At 39.9% G+C, this 25,349-nt stretch overlaps 1 protein-coding gene across 1 annotated transcript; it reads right to left on the bottom strand.

Annotated features, from left to right (window-relative positions):
• Window positions 1-1,188: 1,188 nt before the first annotated feature.
• Window positions 1,189-22,445, bottom strand: LOC117473911 (melanopsin-A-like). Its single transcript, XM_034119877.1, has 11 exons — window positions 22,314-22,445; window positions 14,618-14,754; window positions 14,392-14,525; window positions 12,316-12,519; window positions 11,066-11,237; window positions 10,596-10,757; window positions 10,109-10,216; window positions 6,777-6,948; window positions 6,464-6,659; window positions 1,830-1,891; window positions 1,189-1,389 (listed from the first exon to the last, which is right to left on the bottom strand). Exons 1-11 carry the CDS (start codon window positions 22,443-22,445, stop codon window positions 1,189-1,191), a joined length of 1,680 nt encoding a protein of 559 aa, XP_033975768.1.
• Window positions 22,446-25,349: the final 2,904 nt, after the last annotated feature.

Raw genomic sequence — 25,349 nt, forward strand, 5'->3', positions numbered from 1 at the left:
CACCTGTTCCAGAAGTAATTTGATTCAATGTAAATAAAGACAATTCTGCTTAATGCATTTTAAATATCTGTATTTATAGTATATTCTCATATGATTAGGTATCGATTAAAAACCAAAACTCAAACAAGATAAATGTTTGCATGAGTATCAAGGATTGTACTTATTTGTGAAATCATTTAATTATAAGAAAAATAAATTGAATAAATAGCATGCTTTTAAAATTAAATGAATGGAAACCATGTAGCTACTGCGTTTGTGTTAAAATTGCAAGTAATGTATGCTTTAACCTATATAGTGTTTAAATTATGGATCATAAATGACCTTTTTGATATCCCCAGTTGTAGTCATATTGCCCCAGAATTAGCTTATGGTTTGTTAACAGTAATATTTTAACTAAGCAACAACTTCCAGGTCTTAAAAGTGAAGCCAATGTCGAAGATCCTTAAATGAGACTCTCTTTAATATACAGCAGCCAGCATCTGTTATTATTTTCCTGACAGGTTGTAATTCTTCTTTTATAAAGCATCATGTTAATTTTGTAAATGAATCCCCTCTAGATATAAAGAGACAATGAAGCAGCATATGCTTTAGGGCTTGGCAACCTGAACATGTAGTCCCATTTTGTTTTCCAGTCTCAGTGCTCTCTATGTTTTTGTCTTGGAATTATAAACCTTTTCCAAAACATATTTAGGTTTCTTCTTCTCAAACATTATGACAAGAATCTCAACCAACAATCAGGTTTCACTTTTAACATTGTCTTCTTAAGGCTAATTTGTTGCTTCTGGCTCCGAAATACACCGTCACCTTGATATGTCGAAATAAGTAAAACGCACATATGTTTGTGCAAATACCTATCTAAATGAACTTGAAATACAAAAATAAATAAAGAGCATGCTCTGCTTCTGAGTTTCCATAACTGGCACAGTTGAAACAAATAGACCGGCACACCAAGTAGACGTGTTTTTGACGCTGTATAATGTATCAAGGCCTTTCCTCAAACTTTAAATCTTTTAAATATTACTTTGATCCAGTTCCCATTCTATCAGGCACTGGGATGTGTGCGTGGTTTTTAGAAAAGAGGTTCCTAACATAACTAGCAAACGGCTTGCTGGAAAATAAAACTCCTTGAGAGGAAATATTGAAACACACACATAGTTACACACTGTTGTTGCACTTCTGTTCAGCTGTCTATGGTAATGCAGTTGTCTCCATCCTGGCTATGTCAAGGGGCTCCTTGACAACCGGGCTGTGCCTTTTGGTCAATTTAAAGTTGCCATGGAAACCTGGGGGACTATGCAGTATAGCTGGGCTGGATATGGATGTTACAATGACGGATGGCGTTGTCGTATACGCAATCCTTGGCCCAGACTCCTCCATCCCATTGTCCAGCTGTGTGGGCGAAGGAATAGAGAGAGAGATGTTCAGGTATTGAGAGAGGCTCGACATGTCAAATGTGAGCAATGGGATGGATGCTTGTGTGAAAGAGAAATGATCAAAGATGGAGGTGAAGGGAGAGAATTAACTTATCAACTGTTCTGATGCTGTTATTGTGATGAAAACAACTCTCCAAAGAAATCACAACTGACTGAAACGCCTACAGTAGTTGGCATAAAGAAAACCTGGAGCAGTTTCATAAGAAACAAACCTTTGAAAATACATCTCACTTAAAGACTGGACATTCAAAGCTCCAATGTATGAGCTAAATTAGACATTTTCTACAGGTGTTAGTAGGATTCATTAATTGCAAAAGATTTCTTGGGATTCTTTTTCAAACAAAGGACACTACATTTACTGCAAAGAGCATGCAATGCACAATTGGGGTCTCTTACAGTAGCAGGCTGATGACTGGTGGGCTGCAGGCCGATGTCTGTCATGGAGATGTCTTCAGGCTCTGTCAGCGTCTGAACAGTACCCAAAGAAACACAGCTATTAAGTTAAAGTTGAGATTAAAAAAGTGATATACTATTAAAGCCACATTCTGTTCAATCAAATCAACTCCAAGTCGACTTTTGAACAAAGCTGTTCAGAGACAAGCATCCCTTTTGAAAAGTAGATCATGTTGTTTGCTCCCATAGCAATCAGCTTATACCAGCAACAATCTGCTGTGCTAACAACAACAGGTTTAGCATTATCATTGAAAAAGGGGTCACTCACAATCTCATGATGTTCTTGAAACACACTGAGTTATACAAAGTAATATATAGTTTGACATTTAGGGAATGTCCTCATTTGTCTAGTCATCTCTGTAGGGTTGCCTGGCAACAAATAAGTTATAAAATGTTAATGCGTGGGCTGTTACGGTAGCAGATTTTCTCATTTTTGGACAGAGCCAGACTAGCTGCTTACCACTGTATCAAGTCTCTATGCTAATCTAAGCTAACAAGCTGTAGCTTCATATTTAGCTTCAGACATAGGAGACGAATCAATTATATCATCCAATGGTCTGCAAGAAAGATAGCTTTTTTTTTCAAAATATCAAACTTGTATCAAAGTGTCAGGTATTAAACAACTTTAGAGGTTTCGGTAAAGAAGAAAAAAAACTATAATTTGATAGAAATAACAGATACAAATCAGTTAAAATGAAGACCAAATAATCCAAACATATAGCAAAGTAAACGTTGAATTTATCACAAAGAGTGTGTCAGTAGAAGTACACTGTCCACATTGATGACTTTGTTAGCAAGAGTAAAGCAGGTAACCAGAGATTATAGAGAAAGGAAAAATGTGAGCCTCCATCCTTTGCTCTGAGCAGAGATGGAAGCAGATGGAGTTCAGAGACTCCTCGACAATCATCCGTCTTCGTCTTCAACAAGTGCAGTCGTTGAAACACGGGGCCACATCATGCAAGCTGCAGATTAAGTCTGAAATTCCCAGATTATTGGATTAGTCTTTGGTCCCTCTGTAATGGAGTCCTGTACGGCAGTACGGCATGTGTGTGTGTGTGAGAATACGTGCGTACTTGTGGGTTATTTGAGGTTTTTCAGTGAACTAAGATGATTACACAGAGACGGAAATGCTCCATATATTGGATGTCCCACATAAAGTGACCTGTCCATCAGCCTGAATGACGCAAACATGCGCCAAGAAGCATTGTTCTTATATATAGTGTTGCGTGTTACCAAGCATTAAGATGTAGATATGTTCAAATGCTAAACGCTACATGTTTTAAACTAGGATCTTTCCAATTATCTTTGCACAATATTCTTCATTGCAGAAACTCAACTTGGTTCACAATTAGCTTTCTCATTAACGGCCATCGAACAGTGGATCTTAAAACCTTCTCTGATTTTTCACAATTTTTCCTAGAGTGCAAAAGAAATTGATATTGGGCAACCAGTCTTGCCAACATTAATTTAACTCTAATTTGAGATGTTAGTTTAAAGTGGACCTATCATGCTATATTTGAATAATATAGTATAGGACCATACCTATATAAGGCATATTTATACTTTTTTCTTTTTCAAAATACCAAACAGATCATGCATTTTAGCCATGCCTCATTTCGCTCAATTTGCACTTTTTTAGCTCTGTTTTTGCAAGGGCAGATTCTGTGAGAACAGCACCATCTACAGGCCTGGCATATGTACTACAGCGTCTCCAGCGCTTTCGAACGGCAATGGCCGTGGCTGTCTCCTCCTGATTGGTGGAGTTGGCCCAATAGCCGTAGCGCCACCGTCCTGACGTCAGGACAGTGTTCAAATCTGGATCAGTTTTTATCAGATCCGTTGTAGCCCCTTTTTTAGAGATTTGGGTATGGAGGAAAATAGAGAGGGTTGTGTTTTCTGACACTTGGTGAGTTCCCTGGAACACCGGGGACACATATTCATGTATAAAAGACGTACAAAAGTGCATTTTGCATGATAGGTCCCCTTTCAATTAATTGTAAAGTTATCGTTGACAAATGTACTAGTATTTATATTTTATACATCTGTATTTTTGATCTGTTTTAATCATAAAATGTTTTAATGTTTGTTGATCGTTATGCGTGTACCTGCCCAAGGACTGCAGATGGAAATGAGTTTTTAGATGTAATCTGGCATATAGCATCTCTTCTCTTTGAGATCAATGTATTTGTATGCATGGTACTTGTTCCATAAAGATATATACTAATAATAATAATAATAATAATAATAATAATAATAATAATAATAATAATAATAATAATATTATAATAACAAAACTGTCACTCACAAATGTGATCTCTCATGTTTCAAAGAAATTAAAAATGTAATACTTTTTATTGAATGAAAACAAAGGTGATGATTCAAGTCACATAGCTGGTGAATGAACAGCTTGCATCTATTAGCAGTTGAAAGGGAGATCTTAGTGCACCGCCTAGAAGTGTTAAGTCTAAGATAATGTTTCGCTGCTTGTCAAGGAATCAAAGGTATTTAACCTCTGCAGACTGCGGGGTCGTTCACACCATGAGAGTTGTTAAGGTGCGTAGCTCTTTAGTCCACCTTGCTGTCATGTGAAACCATGACACATGCCACACGAGTCGAAGTTTGAAAAAATATATAGGACAGAGCTTGTTTGCACCCCATGTTGTGGCAAAAGTGTGTAAGGGGTGTCACGGAGAGGAGAGATACACAATGTTATTTACATATGTGGAGAACAGACAGAATTTTCAAACGGTCTCTCCTGGAAGTCATTTATAGTGCTGCTCTTATGTGTAAGCTTTTCGAGAAAGAAAGTCAAACATAACATACAACTTCACCTAAACTGGTTTTGAATTACACACAGCTGACTGATGAGGTGGGTCTGAATTTGGATTGTTGGTTTTGCAACGTTACAGAAGTGATCGGACACAGCTTCATAAAGGATTCAGGGAAGGCTGAATCTGATTCTGAACAAGCGAAACCTGACCCTAAGTCAGAACTAAAGAAGCCCTTAGGATAAAAGGTGAAAAACCATTAACCTCTTCTAAACATACTCAAACATGGGTGAAACTTGATACAGAGATACTTGCTAGTTTAACTCTGGAGTTGTGCATTGTAATCATATGAACAATTGAACTGTTTTGAAAGGGTTATGTAGATTGAATAGCATTTGAAATTCCGACTTGATGGTCAACTAGTGGCAGTATCAAAACCCACATTTTACTAGGATTTGCTTGATTTAAAAAATGTATTAACTTCCTTATAGAAAACGTTAACCAATGAATTTCTAAGAGTCTGTGGTCAGGTTTTACACAAAGGGAGCTACCTATTATTTCCAGAACCTTCAGTTGTTGACTCCAAAACATTTAAAATAATGTAAACAAAATAGGCATTAACCAGACACCTAAAAAGACTTGGGTCATGAAATCCAAACGCATGACCTTAAAGCAACATGACCGCTTTAGATGACATGCTGAGGAATCCTGTTTATAACCGCGAGGAGCTTGGATTATAAGAGGGGCTCGGACCGACATGGCCTCATAGAGTTACTCGCCATGAAATACCAAGCATAAACATGACGTCTATTGACTTTAACAGGGCTCCAAAACAACATGACCTCACTTATCAAATTCAGGAGGAGAAGATTAAAATACGCCTTGACTTAATGACAAAACAGAAGCAGAACCTGCCTCATCATGAAACTAATGTGAGAAGATTCACACTGAGGCCTAAATGACAAAGTATGTAATGGCGCATTTCCACTACACGGTCGGCCTCGGCCACACTCGGTACGGCTCGGTACGGCTTGGCCGCGTTGGGCCTTAACAGGGCCGACTCACTTCATGCTGCGCTTCCATTACAGTTTAGGAACTGGGGTAGTTACTATAGTAACGCAGTGTAGGCGGAGCCGTGACGTCATCTTCAATGAGAAATCCAGAAACACAACACAGCCGTTAGCTGTGAGCACTCAGAGCTCACAGCTCCTTATATATGTTCAGAAACTCGACAAAAGTTAAACAAGTACACACCACAGACTGCCTGTGTCATGGTGAATACAGTCGCTGCTTTATTTATGTCTGTATAGGCCGTTGTTGTGAGTGTGGACGATCGGGGCATATACTGCGTTAGCTTAGCCAATCTCCATCTAGAAAAACACGAATTTTAAAAGGTTTTTCGCCTGCCGTCTGTCTGCAGACTTGACAAAGCATTAATTCATGGTTTTTACTAACCGGTATCAGTATGTTGTTACTTCGGCATCATTTTGAAACGTGTATTACAATTAAATCACGGTCAAATATGTCCATCTTGTTGTAGTTCTAGCCCTCTTGCCAGCGCTCCTCTCTCTAGTTTAGCATACTCAGCCCGACTCAGTCCTGTTTGTTGGCCCCGATAGAACCACAATTTTCTAGGGCCAGAAAAGAGGGGAAAAAGTGGTCCCGCGCCGTGCCGCGCCGGAACGAGGCCTAGTGGAAGCACAACCAAAAAAGGGGACGGCACGACACGGCACGCTTAAAGCGAGCTACGCGCTGCAATGGAAATGCGCCATTAGTAACAGTATGTCGACATAGAGCAGGCCCTGATACTTACTGTGATCTGTGAGAGGTTGCATATGGCTGGGTCAGTGGGGTTGTGGGCGGCAGTGCTTTCAAACTCTCCTGTGTTTCGACCTCTCACCTTTGACCTCTTGCTGGCATGGCGCACCTGTTTGGTATCACCGGACAACTGGAGAATGTCAGGCGTCCGAGATGACAAGTCCTCCTCAGTGTCTGAGAAGCGGGCCTTTGAGGCAACACATTGAGGGAATCACACACAAACAACAGCAACTCGTAATTCAAAGCATTTGTCATTGGAAGTGTAAGACAGAGACATACCAGATTAGATATGAAGTACACTCACTGATTCGCTCTCAGACAGGGAGGAGTTGCGAAGCTTGCTGGGGCCTTTGCTCTCTGATTGGCTGGTGACGGTTGATTGGCGGGTGGACTGGAAGCTACTGCTGGTGAAACGGTCTCTGCCAGTAACACACAGCAATACCCCGAGGTAAGGAATATACCTGCCGAGCGCTGACCTGAGGGTGAGTTGGACAGAAATACTCAAATCCAAAATTGAAAAGATTTTATTATATGAGAGAGACAAGTAAAGCTCCCTGACATTCACGGATGTTGAGCTGAATTTCACAATTTAAGATAGATTTATTAGGAGATAATGAGGTTTTTGTTTATAGTTCTAGGTGGATTTCTTCGTTAGGATCAGGCTATATGGAGTCTGATCATGTACAGCAACTTTATATTCCCCTTATAACTTAATTTACATTCTTTTATTCTTTCATGGACAGAGATAATGTATTACTATTTTTTCAAACCTAGTTAACCTGTTAAGCCCCGAGCCTGTTTTTCAGGTTTCAGGCTCGAAAATGACATGCCCAAAACAAATGACTACAACTTCACTTCTAAAAGGGTTATATGAATAATTTCTTTTATCAAAGCAAGGTTACATCTGTGAGTTGGATGTAGAAGTGTCAGAATCAATATAGATTTTTCTCAGTCAGAGTAAATTCAGATGGAACATAGTAAAAAAAGGTAAATTCTTACCTCCGCCTACAAAAAACCCATTACTTATAGTGAAAACCACCCTTGGATGATGGGTTAGTAGACTAAAAGCTTTAGGAATCCAAACTATAACATATAATAAGTAGAACACAAAACAAGGCGCTAAAGAAATTATGGCAGAAGAAAAAAGAAAAGTGCACCAACCAGCAGTTTTATATCGTTAAGGGAAGGTGGTGCTTGAATAACTTAAATGTAAAACTGCACGTCAACAAATTCAAGCCATTAATTCATCTTGTACGATGCACACTGTAATGAATAATATTATTCCATTTATGTATTTGTGCTTAGCTTAGATTGGCTGGCCAGATCAGCATCGATTAATCTGATAAATATTTTCCAGTTTAAAGCTCCCATGTCATGCTTTTCCGGTTATTACCCGTCCCCTTGTGTGTTATGAAGGTTTTTATGCATGTAAACGGTGTGCAGAGTCAAAACCCTCAAAGTACACCCTGTAGCGAGTAAAACTCTAACACAGAAAATACCTCCCCAAAACGCCTCGTTGGAGATACGTCACTGCCCATTTGAGTCTTCCATTTAGTTCCGGGTACCGCCTGATGTCATGCGGTACCCGGAACGAAATGGACCAATCCCGAAGAGCTATGGCCACTCCAGCAGCGGCGTGTTCCTCCTCCAGAGGTTCGAAGAACCGGCATTTCACAGACGAAAGCTTCCAAAACATTGCCCAGTTTGAGGCCGGATATGCACAGCTTGTTTGGACCGTTTGGAGCAGGGGAAGATCTGGGTATACAACCTGTAAGTTTGCATTGTTATTTGTGTATTTATCAAACAAGACTGTTTAAATGTGTAAACTGTGTTGGACTGCTAAGCCATTGACACAGTGCTAACTGTGCTAACTAAGTTGCTAGAGTTTCCATATATCAACTCTAATATCAGCAGATGGCCTTGCATACATGTATCTCATAGCAGGAGAATGTCTGCATTCACACACAAAATACCTATTGACAGTATACTGCGGGTGATTTGCCGGTCAGTCGCGAAACGTAATTACATTATAGCTGGCGTAGCGATCTAACACACGGAGCTTGAGCTAGTTTTGGTCAGAAAAACATTTTTGTGATGCTACGTTGCTAGCGTTTAAATATATCAACTACAATGTCAGCAGATGGCCTTACATGTTTGTCATGGCAGGAGAATGTCTGCAGTCACACACACGGAATACTCATACAGTATACTCCGGTTTACCGTACATTGTGACCGTACATATACTGCATGTAGCTACGAGGCTAGCTGTATGCTAGCGCACAAACAATGTATTCATGCAAGTTACATTGTATGGTAGCAGAATACCCGTATACGATTGCAATTATAAACACGTTATTGCTAGCCTAATATGAACCACTAGCTTTTGTTCATAGTAGTTTTATTACACTGCATTATAGTTGCCTTTCCTCCAAGCTAACGTTCATATCGTGTTAGCTACCAAGGTAAACAAAGCTAGGTTAGCATATTAGCAGGCAAGCTGTTCATTACACAACTACTACTAACGAATCTAAAACAACTAAGTTTCTCTAATATTTTGTGATTTGCATTTGATTTCGTCCAGCCAGATCCTGGCGGACAATCCATGACGGGGAAGGGATTCTACTACTACTGAGGGCTCGTGCTAAAAGGCACCGCACCGCACCGGCTGTGCGCAGGCAAGAGGAGGAGGAATGGATGATATACCGTGTATATATGTATATTTATGTTCATTTTGTACATTTCTAAAAATAAAGTTTAATGGAAATACTTAGTAGGCCTATCCTTTCTTCCCTGAATTCATATATAGCAAACCATGATTTGATTTCTCATCAAACAGTAGTAGTTTATAACGGGTAAAATAACTTACTCTTTGTTATGAGAGTAGCTCGTAGGCCACAACGGAAAGACAAGGAGACATACACGAGTTTACAAAACCACGGCACATTTATTGTGGTAAATGCAAAGATAGGTGGTTGAGAGGATCGCAGAGTTAGTCTTCCTGCAGCCGCTTTGGAGAGAGACTGGGGCCGTAGTGTCCGGAGGTGTCCGTGATCGCGCTGATTACCCTCTTCAGCTCCACCCCATCGTAAGACAAAGGCCCTGGGGCCGTCACACTCTTCTATAACAACAGTTAAAAATATATATGTATATAAAATATACCGCTGTACCGACGCCATGATAAGACTGATGTTACGCTGAGAGCAGCCGGGAAAAGCACTGACATGGGCGCAGCCTCTCTGGTGGTTGACTAATCAGAACGAGTGGCCGAGCTGACCAATCGGAGCACACTAGGCTCACAGGGAGGGGGGGGGCAAGAGCTCCAACGAGTCGTTTAGTGGAGAAAGTGAATACTGCTGAATACACATGCTTGACAGAGATGCTGTATGCGAAACCAATGTGAGTTTGGAAAATTGCACAGTATAAATCTATTTTAGTATACCTCAACAATGTAATTATGATCAGTGGAAATGGCCATGACATGGGCCCTTTAATCAAATGATCATGAGGTCATTAGAAAATAGAAATGAGAAAATGTCAGGAAATAGTGAAAGTGTCCATGCCAGTTTCTGAAAGACCAATGTAATGTCTTTCAATGTCTTTTTGTTGTCAATCTGAACACTTGAGTGTGAATCCTACCTGTATTTGGGATGTGTTATGGCATATATGATAGGGTTGTGGATTGCAGATGCCTTGGCGATCACAGCAGGAACAGAGTGCATGTACGGAGTCAACATGTCAGCGTGCCTGAGAGAGACAGGAGAGATGTTGGACAAGACACATTTATTTGACAAGGGCAGGAGTGGGTGCGTTTTCTACTACAGGATTTGTGAAGAGAAACAGGATTGGCACACGCAAATAGCCACATACTGTAATGTTCAAATCTGTATTGTTACTGACTTAACACCGCAGAAAAGGAACATCCAATCAATAAAGTCCTCACACATTGTTAAACAATCCTACCTTTAAATCAAAGCATATGTCATGATTATATATTGTCATTTAAAATGTTCCTATTCCAATTTTGATGTAGCTAGAAGGTTTTTAGTTGTTATCGTAATATTTGTACATCACTAGACAGTACAAAATATCTCCTCAGTGGTCACACACACACAAACCCACCTACCCAGCAAATGCAGTGAGGGCAGCACACGAGTAAGGGGCCCAAGAGATGACATATAGCAGGATGACGATGAGTGCGATCTTTGCCATCTTCCATTCAGTCTTCATCTTATTTAACTTCTTTGCAGAGTCTCTGGTTCCCTGACAGTTCATCTGTGTTATCGCTCTGTCAAACACAGACACATTAGTAATAAAGCTTTATTTTGAGTTGCAATATAATTTGTATTTTTAAATTAAATGTGGCATTTTTTCAGAAAAACTGTATTAGATTTAGCTTTATAGGTTATTTATTTGGACATAGAGGCTTTTTGAATGACAGTTATTGTACTTGCATGCACATACAATTTGTATTGCAACTTGACACATTGTTAATCAAAAAGACATCAATATCAACACAATGCTTGTGTTTTATCAATGCATGTGGAAGTCTTTGTCTGCCTTATTATAGGAAAATCAATGTGTGCATGTACAGACCTGGTTGTGTGTCGGATGGCTCTGAAGATGCAGAAGTAGCTGAAGATGATGATGAAGAGAGGGATGAAGAAGACGAAGATAAAGAGCAGCATGGTGTAGGAACGGACAGAAGGAGTAAATGTCATGTAATCCCAGGAACAAGACGTCATCAGACCTTCTGGGACATAAGCACCTGTGGGAGAGCAAAATACATTTTATTGAATCGGACCATTTCTATTTGTCTGGGATTCCACCAAGTGACACGTAGTAGAGCATTGTGATAAACATCCTTATTCTTTCTTGTTAAGATTTACAATATAAATGCTACTTCAAAAACTCTCTGTTGAGTATAAAGCTACAGCCAGGAGACGGTTAGCTTAGCTTAGCTTAGCTTGAAGACTCGAATGAGGGGTAAATAGCTGGCTGTCTTAAAGTGAGGAAAATAGCAAAAATAAATGATATACTATCAGTTTAAATTGGTTCATAAAGCTCACGACAGTGCAAGGGATTTAACTTGATGGAGTAACCCAGGGCTCTATGCTCGGTCCTTTACTGTTCTCTAGATAGTAGACTCTAAATGCTGCAATCCAGGTACACAATACAGACATTGAATACATTGTATTCAGCTAACTTTAGTTGTATGTATCCTCTATTGTAAAAAAACAAACAACTTGACGACCTTTGTGAGGGTCTACATTTTGTCATTGAGTGCAAAATTGTAGTTTGAATAAATTACAGTTCCCAATACCTTATCTTTTGTTGTATTAGTCGAACTTAGTGTCACAACACAGGTTTTTTTGGTCAAATGACTGGTTGTTTGGTCAAAGAAACATTATTATCATCTCTCAATTAAAATTAAAATGTACAAAATGTTACTGTCAGCTGTTTGAGTTTAGTTAACAGTGAAAAAAGTAGAACACATTTTTGCTGGATGCTGTCAACAACAAAGCACATCCATCAAAACAAAAAAAGGCCAGTAGGACAGAAAGACCCCACAACCTCATCATTAATCATTGTAAGACCATCATTTCTATATCAGCTGACCACTTGATCATCCTTCTTATAACTGAATTCATTTTTAAATATAGTTGGCATGTTGACAAATGTAAAGTGAGATCTATTTGACATGGCAGTACAACTTTCAGCAGGAATTTGACAAACTGACACAAATAAATCATTGAGAGAGAAGTTCTAAAAAAAGAATCCCCCTGATGATTCATACTGATCGACAATGACTCTCCCTCCAGGCTTCTTATTGCAGTTGTACTTACTCCAGCCAAAGAAGGGGGGCAGGCTCCACCCTGCGGAGTAGACCCAGGCAGCAGCCAGGATGCACAGGGCTTTCCTGCGAGACATCCCCCCCAGGGAGGCCAGAGGCCGGGTGATCACTACGTACCGGTCCACCGCAATCACCATCAGTGTTATCATACTGCAGATACCAAACAGCGCTCCGCAAAAGGCGTATATTTCACAACCTTAAGGAGGAGAGGTGAAAGTCAAGAAGTAGTAGAGAGGAAAGACAATCGTGACAGCAGCAATCAGGATACATCTATTTTCTGGCAGATGATCCTGTAGCTCTTTAATAACAGCCGAGCATTGCAGGTGATTGTGTTTCTCAACTTACAATTCAGTTTTAGCGAGAGTTTTGGACACATATGTGTTTCATCATGTCAGAGCAATAACAGATGTTTTGGTATTCTTTGCTTATTACATAGTACAATGATGCTGCATATAAATTATTGATAATTTTCAACATGCACACAATGCCTAACCTAAATATGTTGCAGAAATCAGCATTTTTGGCAAGAACAAAAACACTCAATAGTCATTTGAGTGTGTAATTACCTCTGACCGGACACATTTAATCACGCCATCAAGTCATTACAAGCAAGAACAAGACAGAATCAGAAGTGTTTTGCATTAGTTAATAGACTAAAACAAATACCGCTCAGGCGGGTTAATGATCTTCTTTCTGACTGTGTGTGTTTGACAGCTATTGTTAAGTCTCTGAAGAAAATAAAGTCCTGTTTGGCTCCCAGGGAACACCAGGCTTTCTCCAGAGAGAAACAACAATTTAAAGTCCTACGGCATTTTGTCAAAAAGAAAGTTCACTGCATTTGTGTCCAGTAACTACAGTATAAGTGTTTGTAAAACATTTCAGATATTGAAAGATCCTGCAATGAGCTGCAATTCATTTTAGGAAAAACTAACCAATCATTAACCAGTTTTAATCAGCACAGAAACCTACATAAAATCCATAGATGAAGAAAATAAAAAAATAATATTTTTGATGAATCTTTCCGCATTTTTGTCCGGTGTTGAGATTTGACGGTCACTTTTTAAATGACGTCCTCTCATGTTCCCTCTTTTTCTGCAATGGCTTAATGGAAGCTGACTGGAGGATTATAGCCACCATAATGTTTATCTACATGCACCCTACTTCTAATATTCTCGTGCATGGAAATTAGATTAGATAAAAAAAAATCAGAGTACAACGAATTGCAGTTTGCATCCAACCAGAAGGTGCATAGAATAGTAAAGTGCATGAGGTAACAATATATGCATACATTCAACACCTTATTGCTAAAGTGTTCTTGCACGTTAACTCACTCGCTTTATTTCAAATCTCTAAGCGATTGGAAATAGAACCTCTCATAATTACACCACGCTCAAATATTCTATTTCACTCTAAAATACTTCATATTTCAGAAGCTAAGAATGTTATAACTGTCACTCTTTTAACATCTACATCTCACTGCCTGTGTGTCTTTTTAAAAGAATAGGCAGAAGAAAAGGGATTTCAAGGTTGTAGGGAGGTCGGTTAGAAGAAGAAAAGGAAAGGGTTGTCTTGCAGTAACAACCATTGAGAGTTGAGCTGCAGATCTGACAGGACAACTCCTGAAGGAAAACGCTGCGCTCCATCAGTGTTTGATCAGTGGATTGCTGTGCTGCTGTTACCACCTCTTCATCTCCATTCCCTCTAGGTTGCATGCCGATGTACTGTATAATGCACCACTGGTACAACATCCTCCAAATGCACATAAAACATACAAGCAACATGCATTCTTGCTGGCTTTGTGATCAATGGAATTTTGAGATGCTGCACAAAAGGGTGAAAGAGAATGGCAGGTTTGAGTGCAGAATCTCAATTGAACTGCGCGTCACACAATAGGGTACGAAACCAATACATATTCCTTGTGGAAATCCAGTGTGGCCATAAATATAAAAGATGTGTGGATTTGTGTGTACATGTACATGGTAAATCATAACACTGTGTTGAGGTCGTATTTGTAACTCTGCACGGTATTTCAAAAATATAAGTGTCAAATGTTAAATGTATTTGTTACCTTTCTTTCCAAAGATCCATCGCTTGTGCATGCTGTTAATGAAGAAGGTGGGTGTCTGAGTAACACACATCAGCAAGTCTGTGATTGCCAGGTTAATGATGAAAATGTTGGACGGTGTCCGCAAACTTCGGCTCCTGAACACAGACACACACACACAGCTGTGAAGTGGTGCTTAACAAGTCTATACAATAACATTGTTTACAACAGCAGTAGAAAGCTGTTGTACCTGCAGAAAGCATATATAACCAGGAAGTTTCCCAGCATGCCCGTGATGCCAACGATCAGGATGACCACACCGATGGTGTAGTGAGCGTGGGCGGGGACGTCTACCGTTGGAAATGGGTGGCTTGTAACCATGGGACCCTGGCAACAGGAAAACGGGGGTTAATTTGTGGCGTTAAATAATGTTATCAAGTCATGATCAAGAGCAATGTCAGTACAAAAACAATTCAGCTTTTATTGCAGTTCTCATAATCTGACAGACGGCACATAATTAAATTATAAGGACAATAAAAACGTAAAATAGATATTGGGATGACAAATTGAAATTGTGAATTAGCCACACCATGTACATGTATGGAAGCATATTGTAGCCATGATGATACATATATATGTTTGATAAGCTCTTTGTTAATACAAGATTGTTATTTATTTTATTTAATCACAATATATTTTCATATTGATTTATTTTCTTGTTATTACTAGAATTTTACAGGAAATCTTTCATATTAATGTTCACATTATTTCACAAGTAAACATTACGGTAGCTAACCCGTGCAAACTGTCAATGGAATATTAGCTTATTAACAGCTTTTGAGTGACAGTCGACATTGACAACTTTCTAATCACAGAAGTTGAACAATGCTTGGGTCTCAGCTGTGTGCATCACTTTTTAGTTTCCCCGTTTCCGTTGTGTTTGGAGCTTCTTGCAGTTTTTTTTTTATTTTCAGCGTTTTGTATTCGCAGTGTTTTATTTATGCAGAGATTTTAGTAAATGCTGCGCATGTTTCGTAAAGTTGGTGAAGAAGTTTCTTAATTTGAACACGCACATTTGTGTTTATTTATTTGCATCGTTTTGAAAACTGCAGCGCGTTTTTCCAAATGGAAATGTTTTGCCATATTTACCCCTGTCGGCCACCGTAAAAATAGCTCATGAAAACAAGCTGTTATACCATTAATATTAACCGTTTTTCAACAACTTTTCAACTTAACAGGTGATAATATGACAATGTTGTGCTAACAAAAAGTATTTGAGAATTACATTTTTAACGATACATTTAATGTTTTTTTCTGCTTTCCATTCCATGCTTTCCATTCCATGCAAAAAAAAAAAGTAAAAAAAAGAAATTATATATATTTTTTAAATATTCTTTTTAAATATTTTTTTTTTTTGGGGCCCCAATGGCATTGACCGGTTCACGTAGTCTTCAAAGTAACCAAGCAACCTAAATTAATTTGTAATTTGTCTGTCCAATGACCTTGCTCCCTTTCATGTCATGTGATACCTTGCGTGACGAGCGAACCGTTTAATCAACCTGTACTGTACTGTAGCTAGCAGCAGCAAGTTCAGTAGCATTATAAAAAAGCTTGCATTTATAATGTACAGCAAACCAAAGCACAAGAGCAGCGCTCAAAAGAGAAAGGACAAGAGAGAACATGGAGATGTAACAGCTAAACTGACAAAATTAGACCGTTTTCTTTGTCATACATCGTCCTCGAAATCGAGCGCTAACGTTAGCAATTTTGAAGTGCAGCGGCAGCCGGAGGCTAACGATAGCTCACCTGCCTCACCACCATCATTGCCATCTAGCTCCACAAGTGACCGTGACCGTGACCGTGGCCGTGGCTGTGCAACCTTCTTCTCCAGCCAGCCAGGAGGAGAGGCTGGATTTGGTTGTGCCCGGCGGTGGTCCAACAGTTCCCCAAAGGGCCCCAACCGATAGGGGACACTATGGCGCTATTGAGACCCCCGACGCCAAGATCAAAAGCTATATTATAGCAACCGGTCTATGTAGGCCTACCGGCCCATTCCCCAGAGACAAACATCAAGGAAACAGGTTTAATCCTCTTCTTTGCTGTGCCGTTGTCAGGCTGTGGTGGTCTGAGGCCAGGGCAGGCTGTTGTTGATAGCCTATACATGTGGCGCTTCTGAGTGGTTGTGTATGTCCGTGCGTGTCCGTGCATCAGCGTGCGCTTATGTTTGGGGCGATGGGGGGGGGGGGGGGGCAAAACAATATTTGCACCAGGGCCAATCACAACCTTGTTACGCCACTGTCTTCTTGCATTGTCTGTCAGCAACAAAGAAATTACAAGCTCACGGCACGGCTTTCCTCAGCTTACAGTTTTTCTGAATTGGAAAAGGGTTTGAGAAGGACACATTTACACAAAACAATGAGTAAAAATAGCTTTTCATGAGCGGAGCAAAGGAATACCATAGTGGAAAAATACTCTTCTTATACACTGCTATTGCTAAAATAACTAATGCACAGTAATGTGTAGCAGAACGTGGTAACAAAGAGTCACTGTAGGGAGGAAGTGGTTGGGTGGGTCTAAAAATGATTTATTTCTTCCACATTTCCACTTGTTTTTATTTTCACCATAACCACAATGATTTCATTAACCTAACCAAACAGTTTTCTGTTCACAATGCAAAAACAGATTATTGTGGAGGTACAAAGTAGCACAAAATCTACAAAAAAAAATACTTGGAAGCAGCAGCATATCAAACTTGTATTCAAAAGGTACGCTGCAGTTTATGAAAACTAGAAGAGCTTTGGAACAATGCTTATGAGTAGGTCAATAGTCCAAATTGTTAAAGGTCCCATGACATGGCCATTTCTACTGATCATAATTCCATTGTTGAGGTCTACTAGAATAGATTTACATTGTGCAATTTTCCAAAATCACATTGGTTTCTCATACAGCATCGTATAGTGTGTGTATTCACTCTGTCCTAAACGGCTTGTTGGAGCTCCTGCCCCCCCCCTCCCTATGAGCCCACTGTGCTCTGATTGGTCAGCTCGCCCACTCTGTTCTGATGAGTCCACCACCGTTACAGTGGAACATCAGTGATTATGTGTTACTATGGCTTTAGCAACCAGAAAATGACACCAGTAATGACAGCTTGCAGCTGTGAGAAGCGGACAGTGTGAGCTGGGTTACTGGTGTCATTTCCTGGTTGCAGCGAGACATCGCGAATGGACGTGGGAAGAGCTGAGGGGGCTGCAGCACCCCCATCTGCGAGGCTCCACTAGCACCCCCCCACACCCCCAAACGCGGCGCACCTACAGTGCCAGCGCGTCACAGTTTCGCCGCTGACAGAGTGTGTGTGTGAGGAGCTCCACGGATTGGCATAGACAGGTATTTTCTGTGTTAGAGTTTTACTCGCTACAGGGTGTACTTTGAGGGTTTGTGACTTTGCAGACCGTTCACATGCATAAAAAGCTACATAACACACAAGGGGACGGGTAATAACCGGAAAAGCATGACATGGGACCTTTAACAATGCACAATTTTAAATATTTCTAAAATTTTAAAAAAGAAAACGAAAGAAAGGATATAATATATCAGCAATGAAGGATTACTTCTAAACTGGAAACATTTTAAAAGCTTGAGAAGTTTGCGAGGGTCTGTTTCTGCTTTTTAACTCAAAAAATACTTAGTTGTATGTGGCATGCTGGAAAAGCATATACAAACACCAATCTGTATACAGTGTCTGACAACTCCATAGATATTTAACTTAGGTCAATATAGCAATACGAAAATGCAGAAATGGAAGCACTCTAGTAAATGCCCAAGAAAGCATAAATAAACTAATTAATTCCAATGTTTCTTGTAGCTCCCTAAAAACAAACTTTATATAATAGATTGTTAACATAAATAACAATCTTGCAAGCAGAATTTTGCCTCTGAGAAGCTCAGTGCAACTCAGAGCACACAGCTCCAGAATTCATTTCGCCAGGACTATACACTAAATCTTCCTTAGTTCAACTGGAACACACACACACACATCTCATCTTATTAATCCTGTCAGCCGCATATGAGCGTGTGTGTGTGTGTGTGTGTGTGTGTGTGTGTGTGTGTGTGTGTGTGTGTTTGTCTGCACATGTGCCTTAAGGGGTCCAGCATCTGCTTCAGCACTACAACTATTCTGCGGAGTCACAAGCATCTGAAAAGGAAGGACATTCAAATAGAGGTTATGTAAGTGAGTGAAAAGGTCCTGGGGGGTGAGTTACTGAAAGAGGGGGAAGTGAGTTCAGGTGATACGCAGTCGTGTTGTGTGTGTGTGTGTATGTTTGGTATGAAGTTGTTAAAGAAAGATTCTTCTTCTCACACCCCTGACACCCTCCCTGCTGGATATCGTTCTCATCTCCGCTATCGCTGCTGATGGAAGATCTTTGTTCATTCCCTCATTCACGGCAGTTCCGCTGTTTCCTAAATCTTTTTTTCGATCACTCCTGTACTTCCTCTTGCTTCATCTCATTTCCTCCAGCAGCTCGGGGCCAGATAAATGTGATCACACGGTGAGGAGGAAAGAGCAGCGGGGAATTCTCCTCTAAAGTTTGTTTGTCTGGGACTTAAAAATGGAATTAGTGGTGACATCTTTCTGCACTCATTAGCGTACTGAAGCCAGCATTTCTGGCTTTCCCTACATCAGTCAAGAGCAATTAAAATACATTTAAATGGTCTTAGCTATCTAATGCACAGCTATTTAAAACCGGCAGGGAAAAATAACTGAGTGAGGAAGAAGACAAGGATTAGGGATAGAAGAAAGAGGGAGAGACAGAGGGGAAAAGAGGAGAGGCTGGGAATTAAATATCCAATGTAAGAAAATAATCTGTAGAAGAAAACACATGCATGTAAATACAAGCATAAGAAGCTGTGCACACGTGTTTGAAGCTTACAACATACTGTAATCTACTAGGCAATTATGTGCACATCACTCTGTAACAGCCAACACTAACTTAAAGTGGACCCATCATGCTATATTTGCATAATATATTGTAGGGCCATACCTATATAAAACATGTCTGTGAAGTTTTTTTTCTCAAAATACCAAACAGATCATGCATTTTAGCCATGCCTCATTTTGCTCTATTTTGCTCTCCTCCAGCCCTGTCTTTGCATGCGCTGCAGCTGACCACGCCCCCCTGCAAAGGAGGGGGGCGAGGCACGAGCGTCATGTTACCATGCTGTTACCATGCCACAGCAACCTCTCATTCCCTTGATAGGTGGAGAGTTGGCCATATAGGCGGAGCTCCTCGTTCCTGACGTCAGAGAATTTTCAAATCTGTATCAGTCTGTATCAGATCCGTTGCAGCCCCGTTTTTAGAGATTTGGGTATGGAGGAAAAGAGAGAGGGTTGTGTTTTCTGACACTTGGTGAGTTCCCTGACACACTGGGGACACATATTCATGTATAAAAGACGTACAAAAGTGCATTTTGCATGATAGGTCCCCTTTAATGAACGTGAATGAGCGGCTTCCCTCTGAATAAAAGGACGTCATGCTCATAATCATGGTAATTGATCATTTACAGCAGAGGAAATACATTTTCATTAGGAACATGTCACTCAGGCATCATATGACCACCAAAGGATAATGTGACTCAGTTTAACAGTAGATTAAAGGCTTCACTTTAAAAGGTGATAATTCAATATTGTATTATAAGCATTGGAAAATCTGAATTGTGATTGGCTGGCATTAACTACTTTTAACCAAACACTTATTCCATACACCCCTGACAGGTATTTGCTTTCTGTTTTAAATATCTTCAGGGTATTTTTCTTTGTGTCTTCTATAACAATCATCTAACTTGATCAGGGATAATTCCTCACTCATCATTTACTGTCTCTCAGTGGATGCCTATAATTGTACTTTTAAACAATTTATCTATCTAAAATAAAGTTGTTCTTCTTTTAGTTGTTTTACATAAAATGTTGTCTGATGTAATGTATATCTGTGGAACTAAAACCTGATGCTGCATACATTCGTCATATCTTGAAATCAATCAATTATGGGAAGATATTGATTTCCATCATGTTGGCCAGTCCTTAAATATGAGGAGGATACATTTAAACAAACTGGCTTATCTTTTGGTCCAACCCTGTTGCCTACAAATTTTGCTCGCATATACAACTAAACTGCAATTTGAGTAAAACGTAGTTTCTGTAATCAAAACAAAACCAAAATGGTTATGTTTGGGCAACAACATTTATTTTAACGTTTGGTCAATATCCTGATTTAAAATACTTTAAATGTTAAAATGTTTTAGTCCTCCGTGGTGAAATCATTTTGTTTGTTTGACCCCTACATCCATCCATCCTGACCTCAGACTGACTGTAATTAAAAACGTATCGTATGATACATTGAAAAAAAAGGTAATCTGGAAGAGAATACCTTTTTCTGTAAATGTAATTAACAGCGCAGTTTCGTTGTCTATAGGATTGTCATTTTGGTTCTTAAGTGACAAATAGCAGGACAGCACACAGACACACTACACACATACGCACTCATACATTAGACCCATATCTTTTGTTAATGATGCAGAGATGGTAGATTCAGTAGATGATGAAACAGTGGTAAAAGTAAAAGAGGGCTCTAGAGGAAATCCCAGAAAGAGTTTTTTTTTAAATGAAAACCACACTTATAGCAGAGTATAAGAACCCATCGCTCTCTGTAGAAGCTGCCCTCAGGCACTGCTTTAGTATCAGCTTTACCAGCGCTCCCACCATGAAGGCCAGACTACAAAAGCAGCTGAGACTAAAGTCTGCAGCTCTGAACTTCAAAGTTCACTCTTGTTGAACTACATTCACAACGCACCCACTTGCTTCTCGTGTGTCTTTCAAACAGCTGCTTCTCTCTCAAATCTATACCCTGTAGCAAAATGAATGCACTGCGCTTCATTTCATGCTTCACATAGTGCAGAGGTAGACACACCACTGTGTTGGTTCACAGATCTGGATAAAAAGGATTTCCCTGAAGGCTATGCATGTTTTTGTCCCAATGTCACAGTCACACACAGAGGGAGATAGAGAGAGAGTCTCATTCACTTATGAGACTTGGTAATGAAAAACATTATTAACACATCTTCATGGCCTATCATATCACAGATGGCATAATTACACCATTTAATTAAAATAAAATGTTTTGTAATTTACAACCAAAACTTAAAATCACCATCCAAAACAGCAGATTGATGTTTTATGCTGCTTTGCTGCAAACTACATTTCCTCTTTTGAAGACCCAAAGGTCTGAACTGAGGCTAACCTGCAGCACACAGTGGTAATTTAGGATTAGTACATGTACATGTCTATATGAAAGTATGGGGATTTAATGGGATGGTATACTGTAAACGCCTTTTACTTTAACACTTAAGTCAAGTTTGTGCACAAACATGTCGTCTGACAAATTACAGAAATCCCGACTGGATAATAAGGTCCTTAAACACACCGCAAATTCAGAAAAGTGTGAGCAATAGGCCTACTTAACATGTATTAACGGATTGCATATCGTGCGCACAGATGTTGGCACCAGAAACACGATACGCACTTTTACCACAGATAAAATATATACAGCTCACTCACAACAGCTTTTTAAAACATTTCGTATACAATTACAAGATGGAGAGTGGAGAAATGCAGGTGACGGGACTGGCGGTGAATGAACGGAGCGCAGATGCAGGTGTGACTTATTCATCACAGAGATCTCATCACACCTCCCTTGTGCACTAATGCTCAAATATATTGGGAGGAACTAAACATACAAAAACATTAACTAGTGAGTTTGTTTTTAGCAGTTCTGGACCGGTCCTCTCCGCGGTTACGCACCGAAGCTCTTCGCTTAGATGTAGGGGAATGCCTTCCTCCAAGCAGCCGAAAATAAAACAATCACATCAAAGAAGCGTGGGAGCCGGGTACTCACAGCGGTGGTGACAGCAGACAGCTCCAGGAGCCGGTGCGGGCTGATGGAGCTGATGGAGCTCATGTTCCAGGGCTCCCGGGCGGTCGGGTCCGGTGTGGGGACCCCCGGTCCAATCAGGAGCCTGGAATCCATTCCTGGTCCACGGTGGTAAATGGAAAGAGGCTAAGAGGTGGACCGGCGAGGTGTCGGGTCTCTGTGAGGTGGTCTAGCAGCCCGAGAAGCCGGTCATCATCGCTGCCCTGCGCTCACATCGCACTCTGACAGGGCTTCTGGGAGTACAGCATGCAGCTTTGGAGAGGGGGGGGGGGGAGAAGTGTTCTCCGTCTCTGGTCCAATCCCTGCTCCGGGGTTGCCTTTGAGTGTGTCAGTAGGTCTGTGCGTGTGAGCATGTGGAGATGGACGTTTTTTTTCTATTTATTTATTTTTCTTAGAACAAATCAATGGAGTGGTTGTTCCTCTATCAAAACCCTTTGCATGTCTTTCAGTTTTCCCTCATGTATCTTCTACTACAAGAAAAGGGTAATGACACAGGGACTCATTTTAGTATTATCAACATTTGCAGGTACAGCTTGCAGAAGTCTTGCTAACATCTTTGGCATTTACATTTTAAAAGATAAGAATCTTTATTTATTTATTTTTCAGACAAGTGGACTGTTGCAGGGAGAAGCTTTGAGTGCATCTGAAAAGAGAGGTCATATGCTGCTGCAAACACTGGAAAAAAATGTATATAATGGAACGATTTGCTTTCTGGGTTGATTCTGCCGGATTAACCCTGTTTGTCTAAGGTTTTAATCCCAAATAAAGGAATACCGCTGGACTGAGGACGTTACAATACAGACAAAAAGGTATTAAAGAAAAATTGAGATTCAAGGGGATATTGGGCTATTTTTCAACTTATACTCATCATACTTTCCATTGTGAGTATTGGTCAGTAACTCTGCTATTGGATTTTATTTTATACTGCAGATGGATCGTAAGGATCACAAACAAGAATTTTAAGGAGGCTTTATTTTAGTTGGTTATACTGTATGTAGCATATACCATAGTATAGCAGTAAAAAATGGCTACAATTCTAAGAATACGACCCTCAGAATTGACTTTTGATTAAATGGATTAAAATCTGCCATCAAAGTTTTAGGCTACCTGTGGGCAGGGTAAAACAACTGTTAACAAAACACTGATGTTATCAACTTGATATGGCGAGCAATTGTAGCCAACCATCTAATTAAAATAAAACTACAATTCAAATATTTGCGCTCTTTGTTTTTATTCTGTACCCTGTTCTGAGAGAAATAAATCTGGCTAATTCGCTGCTAAATGTTACATTGTTTTCACTTGCAGCTATTTCTGTCCGTCTGCCGTTTAGTGCTGAGCAAATCCGATGCAAAAAGAGCAATGAGCATAAAGGGAAAACAGCAAATTTTGGGTCTGGAAAGGCAAAAAATGAGCTGAAAGGTGTTATCTTCATAAAGCTGGGGGGTCACCGTTAATGAACCCAAGTGGAGGTGTGATCCATTGTTCATATTTAAAAAACGATTGATTGACAGCTAAAAAAAATCGAGGAGCATTAAGAAATGTAACTACTTCAGAACGTACCTCACTTTCTCCTTAAAAACTATGAGATATATGTATGAATGAATGCACAACTTCGAGTAACGTTTATAAAGTGCCGTCACAGGACAGAGAGCTTTTGCTTGTGACTCTCACTGCTCCTGTGTGAACAATGAAGCATGACTTCCACCTACTGTACACAAGAAGACATTTAGCCGCTCTACCTTGTGAACAGAGGCAACGGTAGATAAGCCCAATGGTAGATTGGAAATATGTTGACATGTTGAGGAGTATAACCATCTTTCTTTGACAACCCCCAGGACAGAGGGGCTAAAGAACTGTTTTGTGTTCTTGATAACTATGGACTGACTCAGCATGTGACGGAGCCCACGCACAATAAGGGGCACACTCTGGACTTAATGATCTCAAAGGGTCTAAATATCTCTAAGGTTATGGTGACTGATGTTGCACTCTCTGATCATTCCTGTGTTTTCTTTGAGAGCTCTATTTCTGTTCACAATTTTTTTCAAAAAGAGGTAACCACAAAGCGATATTTAACTGAAAATACTAGGGAAATGTTTACTCAGAATTTTTCTTCCACACTTGCCCCTGCTAACATCTCAGTAAATGAGCTAGTAGATCATTTTAATTCAAAAATTAAAAATGTTATAGATGCCATTGCTCCAACTAAGGTAAAGGAAGTGACTGGCAAGAAAATATCTCCATGGAGAAAGGCCATGACCGTGAGAACAGAAAAAAGAGAGTGTCGAAAAGCTGAACGTAGGTGGCGAAAGACAAATCTCCAGGTTCATTTTGAAATCTATAAAGAGAGCAGTGACGTGCGGTGAGGTTCATGGCTGGTGAGAGAGACTTGGCTTTTATAATTTGGAAATGAAAATTGCCTGACAGTCTTTCTTCTCTGATATCATTGCCAAAAACAAAAACAACGCACGTGCCTTGTTTGCTACCGTCGACAGACTAACTAACCCCCCAGTGTCAGTAGCCTCTGCATTTCTATCCACCCGGGCCTGCAATGAATTTGCCTCCTTCTTCACTGACAAAATTCAGAAAATCTGACAAGCAGTCAGTGCCTCTGCATCAGGTACAGCAAATGTGTTGTCTCTGTGTCCACCTAATATCAATTCAAACACCATGACACAATTCCATCAGATTAATGATAAAAACCAGGACATTATACAACTTCTGAAATCCTCCTCCTGCTGCCTTGATATTATTCCAACAGGATTTTTCAAAGATGTTTTTCATTGCATGGCCTCAGATCTACTTCATATAGTAAACAAGTCTCTTCACTCAGGTGTTTTTCCACAGGCCCTGAAAACTGCAGTCATTAAACCGCTCTTAACAAAGAATAATCTAGATGCTTCAGTAATGAACATTTACAGGCCCATATCAAACCTCCCATTTTTAGGTAAAATCATTGAAAAAGTTGTTTTTCAACAGTTGAGTAATTTCTTGCATTTAAAT

Source organism: Trematomus bernacchii, unplaced genomic scaffold (assembly GCF_902827165.1).
Source record: "Trematomus bernacchii unplaced genomic scaffold, fTreBer1.1, whole genome shotgun sequence".
Taxonomy (NCBI): Eukaryota; Metazoa; Chordata; class Actinopteri; order Perciformes; family Nototheniidae; genus Trematomus; species Trematomus bernacchii.

Coding starts and splice junctions, on each gene's coding strand:
- LOC117473911 (XM_034119877.1), bottom strand. CDS start 22,445: ATGGATTCCAGGCTCCTGATTGGACCGGGGGTCCCCACACCGGACCCG. Junction 11,238..12,315: donor GCCCCCCTTCTTTGGCTGGA/GTAAGTACAACT, acceptor GCTCTCCCACAG/GTGCTTATGTCCCAGAAGGT. Junction 10,217..10,595: donor GCCCTCACTGCATTTGCTGG/GTAGGTGGGTTT, acceptor TGTCTCTCTCAG/GCACGCTGACATGTTGACTC.